Source organism: Loa loa (genome assembly GCF_000183805.2).
Source record: "Loa loa unplaced genomic scaffold supercont3.59, whole genome shotgun sequence".
Lineage (NCBI taxonomy): Eukaryota > Metazoa > Nematoda > Chromadorea > Rhabditida > Onchocercidae > Loa > Loa loa.
In genome coordinates, this window is record NW_018108239.1 from 176,159 (window position 1) to 188,734 (window position 12,576).

Sequence of the window (12,576 nt, forward strand, 5' to 3'; positions counted from 1 at the left end):
ATATATATATATATATATACGTATATATAATCAAAATTTGCATAAAGTTAATGTAGATCGCGTATACAAAATTTTGCTTATTTAGCATGCTTTAAACTTATTTGCACGGCAACTATGTCCTTTATTTGGATTTTCCAACTTATGAGTTTGAACCAACATTTTACAAGTTCTACTTACCACTTAATTTTTCAGGCTTTTCACATATTATTTTTTCATATGCTCTCAGAAGTTCGCAATTTTTGACTCCAGCGAAAAATAAACAATGAAAAATTTTGAGCAAAGCGAAGTTTTCTTAAAAAAGAATTCACATATAGTAAACTTCTAGTTTCATTGCACTTTATCAGGTAAGCTTGTACTGTATTTGGATCGAAGAGCTGCTATAGTGCTCGTCTGTCCCCCTTGCTTCCACTTATTTACCAGGACCGAGAGCAATGTAGACATATTGCAGCAAGCTACCAGAAAGAACCCGCATGCAAGAATTTGCACCTGTAATATGACATTTAATTATTGCGGAAAAAGATTACCAAAAGGATTTTGGATTACAAATGAAGCATATCAAATCCATCTTTCCCACATTTTCGGCTCTGAATATATCTCTTATATTTGATTTCAATTTCAAATACAAGCCAACGGTCAAAAGTTTATGACTGGTAATACAAATTTCGGTTGATAAAAATAATCAGAAAAGAAATACCTGCCATTGATTGATACAAATCGATGCTTTGGATAGGTAATATAATTTGTAGGAATTGTAGAATTGGAAAACATAAGTTAGCATAAGGAAGGGTAATAAGAAAGTTAATCCTTTGAACATCCAGCTGCTAAATCCCTCTGAAATTAGTAGTATAAAAATAAGAAATAATTTGAACAGTAACTTGAATAGTAACTTCTATTAGAATTTTTTTGGAATTCTTCCTACCGACAGATATATCCATGCTGTATCGTTGTCCTAGCGCATGCAAACGTCGTAGACATCCAGTTTGATAGCGGCATTGCAAAAGCTAAAAATGAAAACGTTATATTTTGTAGAAAGTAATCCATGAAGGACAAAAATTATACGCAATAATTTGACGAGAATCTATAAATTAAACGTGAACGAACCTGAACAAAAGATAGAAAAAAACAAAACATGATAAATTGTGTCCGAATACTTCGGTAACATTCGCCATCTCCCCATGTTACAGTTATACCAGAAAGTACACAAGAAACGTAATGATGTATTATCCACCAACCTTTAATCCTAAAATTATGGCAAAATTATTAAGAGAGCTTTATTCCTAATAATTTGGACGTTTATGGCTGCAAATTTTCTGAAAAAAAAAAGTAGACAAGGTACAACAACATGATACCTTGATCCATTAATTCGTAATATTGCTTCACGTATTGTTAAGGTGCAATAAAACCATACCAAAACGAAATTTATCACTAAATCAAGAACTCTAAAATAGAAAAGATGTAAAGTTCGCGATGATATACCGAGAAATCACCGATTTAATGGATAAATTATGACCGGGGAAATCATCACAATTTTACAGCAAATTTTGTTAGTCGTGCAGTGATAATGCAACAAAGTAACGGAATTTAGCTATAGTTTAACGATACTTTCCTTTTTCTACAATGAAACAAAAAAAAGAGACATGAACCTGGATGTAAATATATAAGCAAGAAAGAGAAGAGATAGTAGAGCACAGTTTACGGTAACTTTGAACTTCTCGTACTCCTGTTTATATCGATAACGATCATTTTTATTCATTAATGATACATTTAAGTTACTACCGAGGATAATCGACAAATATAAACTGAAATTTCAATAAATTGTCATTTCTTAATCAATCATTGTCATTGTAAAGAAATGCATTTTTACGTCCCGTTTAATTTTGATTTTGCTTACTAAAACTGGAAAGAGTATAACTCGACAATGAATAAATGAATAAGGAAACATTACATTCATACATTTTACATTACAATTATGCAAAACTTCCCTGAAGTATCTAGTAATTACATCTTACCCATTATCTTGCACAGGTAATTCACCCATCATATCTTGCGATCTCCTCTCTAATTCTGCGACACCTTCTTTCATCGTTTTCAAATATCCAATGTTTTCAGGTTGCTCTTTACCTTTTAAGCTGAAAATCATCTCCGGCAAATAGTTTAATCATAAATCGTCCAAAAACACAACCTAAAAAAAATAAATCCGAATTTTCAAACCAGACTTCAATTTAATTGAACCAATGAAAACAACCTTCTCAGAGATTCTCTGATCTTGGATATCCGATACAGGCAATGTTTCACTGCTTTTTGGCATCCTTCTTGCAATTTGGATACTTTTTGTAATTTGCCCAAATATATACGATGATGATCCTAAAAAAATCTCCCAATTTTTCAAACTTCAATTAAAAAAATTAGTATTTGCGACATTTAGCTGAACTGCTAAGTTTTGAATTCATCTACTTTGTTAATTGCTTACCAGCTAAAGTCATCAATCAAATAATATGTAAGTACAGCACAACAGATATAAATGTACATTAGAAAATATAATCCCTCAGAGATTATACAACTAAGTTACATCATTTCAAATGATTTTTCAGATTGCAATTATCTGCAGATTTTTTTTTTTTTGATCTGTAGCTCAAAACACTTTCGCATTCAGTAATCCAGCAACCATTTCAGTACTATGATGAGAGAAAAAAAAGCGCAGAAAATTTTCAAACCTCAATTTCTTCAAATTCATCTTTCAATGAACGCCATTCGTCGAACGCACGTTCAAATGGGCTTTTCTCATCTACCATGGCTAGAAATCTTTATATTTAAAGATTTTATTTTTTAAATTAAGGAATTAAGTACGTATGGTAGACAATTTGTCAAATTTATAATCTAAGCGAAGTTTTAATCCATCATTTTTTACTGATATTTCATAGAAATACTTCAATATCTTCCATATCAATGGAAAATTAAGAAAATAAATGTGATAGAAATTTAGAAAATTATTAGTGAACTGCAAAATTTGAACTAAAATCTAACTGATAATTACATTATGGAAAAGGAAAGATTTAAGCGAGAAGGTAAGATAATGGTTGTAACATATCTCTAAATTTCGAGCAAATTCAACGTTTTGAAACATTGCAGTAATACCAAAACGAACGTGTCAATTTTCTATTAACTGAACATATGATTAATATGATTACAGAAATATTAGAACTGAGCGACAAATGAGAAAATAGTATGGTAACTCAGAAATTCACAGCAAACATTAACATTATGATAGCTATAGAAAAAATGAAAAATACGTCATGCTTAAAGTAGAAGAATAAAAGGTCAGAAAATGTTATAGGCTGCACTAATTACAGTGGAAAAAACCAAAGACTGAAAACTATGAGGATATTACACCATCAGAAGATACGCGATTTCTATTAATTTCTTTAAATCAATTTAATCAACAACTGAAAAGATCCCTTACTACGAAAAACTTCTAAATTGAAGTGACACTTGGACCAAACAAAACAAAGACCAAACAATGAGAAAAGAAAAACTCGAAATAATTTTAAAAATAAACTCAAAAAGAAATTACTCCCAGTAACATATAAAACTTGGAGAATTACAAATGTTTGCTAAAATTTAAACCTATTTAAATTCAAACAGTTAAAATTCGACAAAGCATTTAACAGCTAATAATCTGTCACACTATTTCTAAGATTTACGTAGAATCAATTCTATGTGACAGAGATACCAATCGTACGTGGAGAGGAGAAAACTCGAAGATTATTTGTATGTGAAACGCATCATTCGTAACATATTCAACAAGTATACCAAAATTTGGTAATATTTGAATTTTCTTTTTAAAAATAACTTGAAAATTGAATTTACAATCCTTTCTGCACAATAGCTTCATGTAAATAATGTATGAAAGGGAAATCATAAATTAAAAAAAAAAAAGACTTCAGAAAATGGAAGAAATGAAAATAATTCTCAACATTTGATGCGTCACTGGTATTAGTATCAAACTGAAATAAATGAATAGATAGGTATAGATTGATGGTACTACTAGAAAGGCAATTAAAATAATACGAGAAAACATGACGAAGCAAATAAGGATTACAAAAAAAAGAGAAAGAGTAGTATTAGAAGAATATAAGATGTGGAATAGTAGCAATAGCAATGATAACGATAACAATAAAATTGATACTATTTAAAATCATACTATTCAAAAAAAAAAACCATTGAAGATAACACCACCAGATTGTACCAATAAACATGATGCCATTAGAGATATAGGGTCAATAAGGAAGATGGAGCAGTTAGGAATGGATAAATTACCTTAGATGATAGCAAGAATGGTAAAATTCGAATAATGTTAACAATAACACCATTAGGAATACTGTAGCAATAATAATGATGACCTCAATAACAGTGATAAATTAATATAAATTGTTGCAATAAATTAATATGAATTAAACAAATTTCTTTCATTGTAGAAAATTTCATTGATTATCGTCAATCCTTAAAATTAATCAACCATTCTTTTTTCGCTGTGTTCGTTTGATTGCTTCACTTTCTCTTCACATATTGCCTTATAAAGTATCAGTATTATATACAAACATTATTATGAATAATAAGGGAAAAATTACAAGACTTGATTATCAAATTTAAAAATTAGGTGGTGAAATTCAGAAATTAGATAATGAAATTGAGAAATTTAATGACGATAGGAATATGTGATGAAATATGTCTGACATATTCTCATATTATGTTTTATAAACGAATCCCTAATAATCGATTCCATATGAATAATTAATGACATTATATGCTCGAATTATTGAATTAAACAAATTAAAAAAAAAATAATAGTTTAACAGTTAATCCAAGAAGAAAATGAATAAATCCAATTCGAAATTCATTCATTGGTAGCAAAAGGTGAACCTTACCCCTATGGATTTCAATCAAAAAAAATAAATAAATAAATAAATAAATAAAACAAAGAACAAAAACGAACCAGTTTGACAAGAAAATTAAGACATTTGTAAAAAGTTTATCCTTAATAAATTTCAAAAAGAAAAAAGAAAATAGGAAACAAGTAGTATGTTTGAATGATATTACCGCTCCTTACATTTTGCAAAAAAAAAGGAAAAAAGAAAAAATATCGTCTTGAAGTCATTATCGATGAATATGACGACTAAGCCAAAATTTCCAAAATTATTCGTCTATCTTTTGAAATTGACGAACAACAATAGCAACACATTCCAATGAATCCAAAAGCAGCAGGTTTTTTTTCCGTGCCCAGAATTCTCGACAGAAGAAAAAAAAAGAAAGGAAATCTACAAAAATGCACCTTTCCTTCTCGGAAAAGTCAAATAATTCGAGAAAAAATTGATTTGATAATAAAAATAGTAATAATAATTAATAATTAATAATTAATATTAATAATAATAATAATAATAATAATAATAATAATAATAATAATAATAATAATAATAATAATAATAATAATAACAATAATAATAATAATAATAAATAATAAATAAGGAAAAAATAATACCAGAAAAAGAACAAACATGAAAAAGTATAATACATAAGAGAGCAGAAATCCATTGATAATTTCAAGATTAAGGGAACATGAGTAAACAAAGAGAGTACAAAATAATATATAATGGCAAGCTGGAATGATTACACTGTTTACTATCAATGAAGCAACACCAAGGCAGAAATCCGAATATCAAACTACTGCGCAAGGAGATATCTCGCAAAAAGCATTTCCCACCAGTCCAGTCATTTCATACTTCATGTTCCTGAAATCTATTGCAAAGTATTCACATCCTGGTAAACACACAGTCAGCTACTTCAAAGAAATCCACTGCATTCCATCTATAGAGAATTTTAGCATATTTCTCAATCAGCAATTTTTTATTTCATATTATCTCATACTTGATAAAATACGCAAGTAGAGAACTTTGAAAAGTTATTCTGAAATAAGAAGTCCGAGAAAATGTTCTCGTTCTTAAAGTCGCTTTATTGAAAGAAGTTATTAAAGCTTTTTCAGCTTACATGCTTAACTCTTTGAATCATACGAACAAAAAGCAGCGGAATTTCAAAGATGAAATTGAATAAAACCAATGAAATTTAGCTGGAATGAAATAGATCCAATAATAACTGAGGAGGTTCAAATGAAAATAATACAATTTTGTCTATCGAAAAAAAAGAACAATTGGAGTTGACGATAAGACATATAAAAAGAATGACAAAAAGAATGACAAAAAAGAATGACAGGTCGAAGGCATGTCAAATGATTCAAATTCCTAACAAAATAAAACATTTTGCTTCTTCAGAACAATAAATGGAAGAAAAAGGAAAGAACGAACTGAATGAGATGTGAAACGTGTAGTAAACAAGTGAGCAAAATAATATTTGAGGAAAAGAAAGAAAAACTGTTTGTTGCTAAAGTACACATTCCACGAATCAGTTATCAAATGTTTCGAGTTAAAGAAAGGCCATTTTTTCAACCATTTCAAATCAATTCTTGCATAAAGAACCAAAGGATTGTGTTAGAATTAAAATTTTGTAAGACTTCAAATGCATGTTACATGAAAGCCAGCAATAAATTAGAAAAACTCTATTGAAAATAAAATTAAAAGTTTTTTAAGAAGAAATGCTAAGAATGCACTTGGAATATGTTTACGTCTGTATATGCTATGCGTTTCCAATTTTTCAAAATTACAATAAACAATGCAGTTCTTGTACATATGAACTTGCTTGCATAAAAGACGTGCTTTTAATAGTTCCGAAAAGAAAGGAATGTCGTAAATGGAGTAAATACATTTGATTATACATTCTCGAACATGAACTGTAATAAGATGATCCACAGATATTTATGCTAAACATGACTACCTATAGAAATATGATGTTTGAAAAAAAATACCTTGTGAAATAAGGGATCAATTCATGGTATTATTTTATGCATAGCATTTAGAATCACTGCATAATTTCTTATCTTATAACTTTGTGTGAAAGGACATGTTTTTAAATCGATATTTTAACGCTTAAAAAAAATCGATTTAAAAAGAAAGAATCAAGAAATCAAGACAACAATATAACATTTCATACTTGAAATAGTCAATTCAATTCACTTAAATTACAGTCTCAGTTTAAATTATCTCAAATAGCAGTTTCACGCTCGAATGCAGGTAAAAAACTCATTTTTCCAATATTGCGTCTCGATGTTGATTCTGTTTGTGTTTTCTGTTTTTCTGTAATTACGCTAGAACGTGTAAAGCCGTCGTAACCATTAGTTGGCTGAAAAAAAAGTGGAGTAAGAAAATATAATGAAAACAAAACAAAATGAAGTTTCTTACTTGGGGAAAAATATGAAAGAACCTGTTACAAACAAATTTATTTGCAGAGACTAGGATTATAAACATGCATCCACATACACATTCATACATACATAAATACGTCACATATATATACACGCATGCACACATATGCACACATACACGCATACATATATAAATAATACATATATACATACATACAAAACCCAAGCTATCCTGCCACTGCTCTCTCGCTCTCTTTATGTTTTGAATTTAAATTACATAAATCTTGAAGCGTTCTAGCCAGCAGATGAAAAAGTTGTTTAATTGAAAAATATCTGGTCCAAAATATCATATTCCTTTCATCTTTTAATGCCCTTTTATGCTTCTCTTTGCGTCAAATTAAATGATTTAAATAAACATGGTGTTAGAAAAGAATATACCTCTTTTTGTGCTGGTAGAATCAGTCGTCTAGCCTCAGGAATTTGCAACGGATAATACTCAGCACGATGAATGGCCAATGCTGGACCCCATTCATTCTCTGGACAAAACAGATCCAACCATCGCTGAATAAGTGTTCCCTTTGTTGAACAAAATTTCACCATAGCTGTTATTGGTACAGCGATCAGCGGTGCAAGCGAAATACCCCAACCAATTCGTTCCGCATATATCGGATACTTGTATTTTTCGTATTCTATAGGTTTGTATGCAAACCAAGCTAATGATAGCAATGCCTACAACAAATTATTAATGCAATTCCTCTTATAATCTTTCAGAATATTTAATATTTGAAGATAAAACTAGTCACTGATTTCTAGATCTTTGAGATTTCTGAATATTTGTAAAACATCCCTGTTGTCTTTTCATCGTGTATGCGGAATTTCCAAAAAATACTTACAAGATATACAAATGGGCAGATATATTTCCATAAAATTTTCCATACAATATATGGTGGTGGATAAAAACCAACCATCCATTTAACGTTATCCAAAAAATTATCAACTCCTGCAAAAAAGTACTAATAAAAAAACATAAATATTGGAAAAAATTAATATGAAATATCGAGTATTTGAAAAAATGGAGGAATATTTAGTTTTATATATCCTTACAAACCAATTTACATGGTAATTTTCGAGTGGATGGAAATAATGTAAGTGTAAACAGTAGGTTTTTTTCACTTTTTCTCCTCCGCTGATGTTTATTTTCCTTCTTGAATAGATGCATTCAGTTTGAATTTGTTTTAATATTTTATATCCGAAGTGTTAATCGAAAAGAAAAAAATGAAACGATTTATTACGTTTAACCGTTAAGAAACATGGACAGAAGTAAAACTAAAGCTAAAATGAACAAAAGAAAGTAGGTACCGTACGCCCACGAAATAGCCATACATTCCAGAAATGCTAATAGGACTAATGGCCAGGTCGTCGTAAAGTAATCCAACAACAACAACCAGTAAAAACCAGCCTAAATAAAGATTACATTTAGATTCAATTCTAACTCTAAGTTATATCTCAAGGCAAAACATTATTTACCTTTGAAATGAAATCATTCTGTAACGAAGGAAAAAATTATTCTGAATCTCAAGAAAAAAAGGAAATAAAAAATGATAACTTACGGCAGCGCAGAGAGGTATACCAAGTACATAAAATGTGACACACGTAAAGGCTAGAACATGACGATGATTACGTCGCAAACGTTCGGGAAATTCATCGCAAATCGCTGACACTATCGTTTCCATTGTTATATTCTAAATTTAGCTTGCATTGTTAGTGTATTTACAATACTACTTAAATCACATGTAATTCTTATAGTATTAGTAAAAGTTTACGTAATTATTATGGCACTTGGCTGAAAGTAGTATTAAAAAGCTTGCCATTGTAGTTAGAATTATTGCCACAATCATTGCGAAATATAGTATAGAATAAATTGGTGCAACTGGCAACTTTGCAATTGCTTCTGGCAGATAAACAAATATAAGTTGGGCGCCACCTATAATTTCCAAAAATCAATTATTTTCTAAGCAATAAGCATTTACTGGTAAATAAAATTTTCAAAAAGAAACAAATAAATCAATAAGATGAGAAATGAGCTGGAAAATTTTAGAAATCGAATAAATTTTCGAAAACAAACAATAATCAACCTTTGAAACTGAATCTCTCAAGCGGAAGTTCCAGTTCATAACATAAAAATCCAACTGCTGAGGATGCCAATGCCCCACAGAATAATGATGTTACAATATCGACAATGCATAAAATCCAAGCATCCCTACGAAGAATGATTTATTTACACGATAAATATATGTATATAACTAACACTCAAGTGAGCAAATAGAAACAAACTGAATGAACAAGCAATGAGATATATGCACATAAAACATAAACTTTCATCACTATCAACCAAACTTATTTCTTCAAAGGGGAGTAAATTTGCACAGATACTCTGAATCTAACGTGTAATCCAAAACTTACTTACATAGAAATATAAATACTCACTTCAAAATATTATTGTGAAATCTGTTGTAACTCGCAAGTGTTACCAAACCACCAGTGCAACATAACAAGGAATAAAACACCTGCCCGGCTGCTGTACCCCACACCTGGTTAGGTAAGTAGATTAGAATTAAAAGAAAAAAAAAATTATTACATCGGATTTCGACTCTACTTCATAAAATCTAGTGATGTGTGTGCGTATTGTAAGGTTTCTTTAAATTCTTGCAAATTTTCCTAAAAAAAAAATTCAAAGCGGATAATAAAAGCCACAATATTCACCGTCAAATCAGCCAAGAATCTCCATTTTGGCGTATAAAAATAAATGAGACCCGCAATCGAACCCGGTAGTGTTAGAAAACGAACAAATAACACAAAAAGTACCACATATGATGCTATAACGATAACATAAACAGCCTAAAATATTTTTTTTTCCGGAATATTTTGTTTTTCTGTAATTAAATACTTTGAACAGTTCGATTCTCAAACATCCTCATCACTAATTTATTCTACGCTGGAATGTAAAATAAGTGAAAAGAGTCGTAGCAGATCACATTTCAATATTCTGCAAATTACTTTCCAGTATTTTGGAAATTTTTTTATTTAGGAGAGTAAAAGACTTAACGACATACTCAACATTATATCTCTAGTCCCAGCGGCTATCATACATTTATTGAAAAGTACATAGCAGTGTATTTGAGAAATACGACTTAAATCTCTAAGTTTAAGCTTTCAAAACTCAGATATAAACTCAGATAAAACTCAGTAAGAATCGCACTTTTTGTTTTTATGATAAATTGAGTAATATAGATATCACCTTTCCGGACGATTTCACTCCTTTGAAAGCAGATAAGAAAACGATAAACCAAGCTATTAATAAATACAGCGCAAGATGCCAATTGATAGGACTAATTTTATCGAAACGATCTGACATCAGCAACACTTCGTTACTGTAATTATATAACAGAAATTAAGTTAGAAAAGAAAGGAAAAAGTGACTGTTTCTGCGACGGAGCAAGAACTGCTTGGTTTTTAGTTTTTTTTTGAATTTTTTCAAATATTGTCCTCTTTTCTCCGGAATCTTGGATAAAATCTAGAACCTTGACACATTCTGAATGGTACCAGAGCAATTTATACGAATCAAACTATGACGTATATATGGTAAAAATCTTACTGTAAGTACTCTGCACTTGGTAATACATGTTCATCGATATCAAATGATGCAATTTCAAGAATCGATGAATTACCGCTCAAATGCTCTTTATCGATAAGACAGGAACCGTTACGAAGCAGCGTGCCGTTCTGCAAGAAGCAACTAGCAACACTATCCCGATTCCAAACTGAACATTCTGAAAGTTAAAAAAAAAAAAAAAAGCAAAAATAAAACAAAACTAGAGAAATACACGATGCAAAAGTGTGAGATCTTGGATAGTTACATCTTGAAGTACGGGAAATAATGGTAGCATATCAAAAAATCACTTTGACAAGAGATAACAAAGCAGTGAGATGCATAGAAATGCCGCTATCAAACTGATATTAAAATTTAGCGGTACATAAAAATGCTTGAGAGTATCACGCACTATTATAGCGAAAATCATTTATTAAGTTAATTATAAAACCATAAAATGCCTTACTTATCGAATTCCAATCATTACTGCATGTGGCCCATGGTAAAGCAAACTTGAACGAATTAATGAAATAAGATATTGCCCATGCAGCGACTGCACTATAATATATACATACGATGCACGATACCATAAACATCGCAATACCAATACCTGAAAAGCAGCTCGTGGAATTTATTTTTTATATATATATATATGGGTAAAATGAAGAAAGACAAAGAAAACAGGATATTAAAAAATTTGAACTGCAAGCTTGACATCATAAAGATAACACACAGTTGAAAAATAATCATGAAGCTGATTATACGACATTCGGACAAGGGTTACTGGAAATAACAGGAATATTACCTCGATCACCGATTATCAAAAAGCAAAAACTTGAGTTCAAAACTCTACTTGTGACAAGGACCAACCTTTAAATAATGGGACAACTTTCCATATAGAAAGGCATCCCATGCTTGGAAACTGGCCCAACGCTAGTTCCATCAATAAAACAGGCAAACCCGCAATTAACATTAGGATAATGTAACAGAAACAGAATGATCCACCACCGCTTGTCCGGCAATAATAAGGAAACCTGAAAAATTGTTAGCTTTAAAAAGAAATACAGAGCAATCCAGAATTTTTCGAATCATCAATGATAAATATTGAATGAAACAGAAAGAAAAAAATATACCTCCATAAATTTCCCAAATTAAATATAAAACCAACAGCAGAGAGGAGGTAATCCATTCTCGAGGACCAATTACCACGAATTTTATTCTCATCACCGATATCATCAATATCTTCAAAGGGAAATTCGATATCACCTTCGGAGATGTAATCTGGTATCTTCAATTCTAACTAAAACTATGACAGTTATGTTTTTTCTTTTTCAGACTTCAAAATTCTAATTTTAACGAAATAAAATGATTAGAGCTTTATTAGTTGTCAGAAGAAAAGTGGTACTTTAATTTCTTGAAATTAATTCCACCGTACAATATTACATGGATTTGGAGGCAAGTATAAATAATCCTTTGGTTTACCTTCCGACAGAATGGTGGATAGATTGAATTAGTATCCCGATAGGATCTTCTATATGTTGTTTCTACTCCTTCAATGATCGATCGATTCTGAGAATTCCGCCGATTAGAGAAACGGTTATTAGTACCAGACCATCTC

The 12,576-nt window shown here is 30.4% G+C and overlaps 2 protein-coding genes across 2 annotated transcripts in view; both read right to left on the reverse strand.

Moving 5' to 3' along the window:
* Nucleotides 1-120: 120 nt before the first annotated feature.
* On the reverse strand, nt 121-2,802 carry LOAG_08463 (transmembrane protein). The gene is made up of 9 exons (XM_020447710.1): nt 2,715-2,802; nt 2,246-2,364; nt 2,010-2,129; nt 1,644-1,799; nt 1,350-1,439; nt 1,102-1,240; nt 920-1,001; nt 695-831; nt 121-486 (listed from the first exon to the last, which is right to left on the reverse strand). Exons 1-9 carry the CDS (start codon nt 2,790-2,792, stop codon nt 328-330), a joined length of 1,080 nt encoding a protein of 359 aa, XP_020302089.1. The 5' UTR covers nt 2,793-2,802; the 3' UTR covers nt 121-327.
* A 4,293-nt stretch (nt 2,803-7,095) lies between these two features.
* LOAG_17297 (sodium-dependent acetylcholine transporter) overlaps nt 7,096-12,576 on the reverse strand; it is a 6,300-nt gene continuing 819 nt past the window's right edge. The window contains exons 3-17 of the mRNA XM_020449958.1: nt 12,441-12,573; nt 12,092-12,258; nt 11,829-11,992; nt 11,425-11,568; nt 10,965-11,139; nt 10,608-10,740; nt 10,073-10,207; nt 9,797-9,900; nt 9,445-9,569; nt 9,178-9,293; nt 8,920-9,051; nt 8,669-8,768; nt 8,203-8,309; nt 7,748-8,038; nt 7,096-7,287 (exon numbers count right to left, since the gene is read on the reverse strand). Of these exons, the coding sequence (XP_020306437.1) occupies nt 7,150-7,287; nt 7,748-8,038; nt 8,203-8,309; nt 8,669-8,768; nt 8,920-9,051; nt 9,178-9,293; nt 9,445-9,569; nt 9,797-9,900; nt 10,073-10,207; nt 10,608-10,740; nt 10,965-11,139; nt 11,425-11,568; nt 11,829-11,992; nt 12,092-12,258; nt 12,441-12,573 (2,164 nt within the window). The 3' untranslated portion in view covers nt 7,096-7,149. The remainder of the gene's footprint in view (nt 7,288-7,747; nt 8,039-8,202; nt 8,310-8,668; nt 8,769-8,919; nt 9,052-9,177; nt 9,294-9,444; nt 9,570-9,796; nt 9,901-10,072; nt 10,208-10,607; nt 10,741-10,964; nt 11,140-11,424; nt 11,569-11,828; nt 11,993-12,091; nt 12,259-12,440; nt 12,574-12,576) is intronic.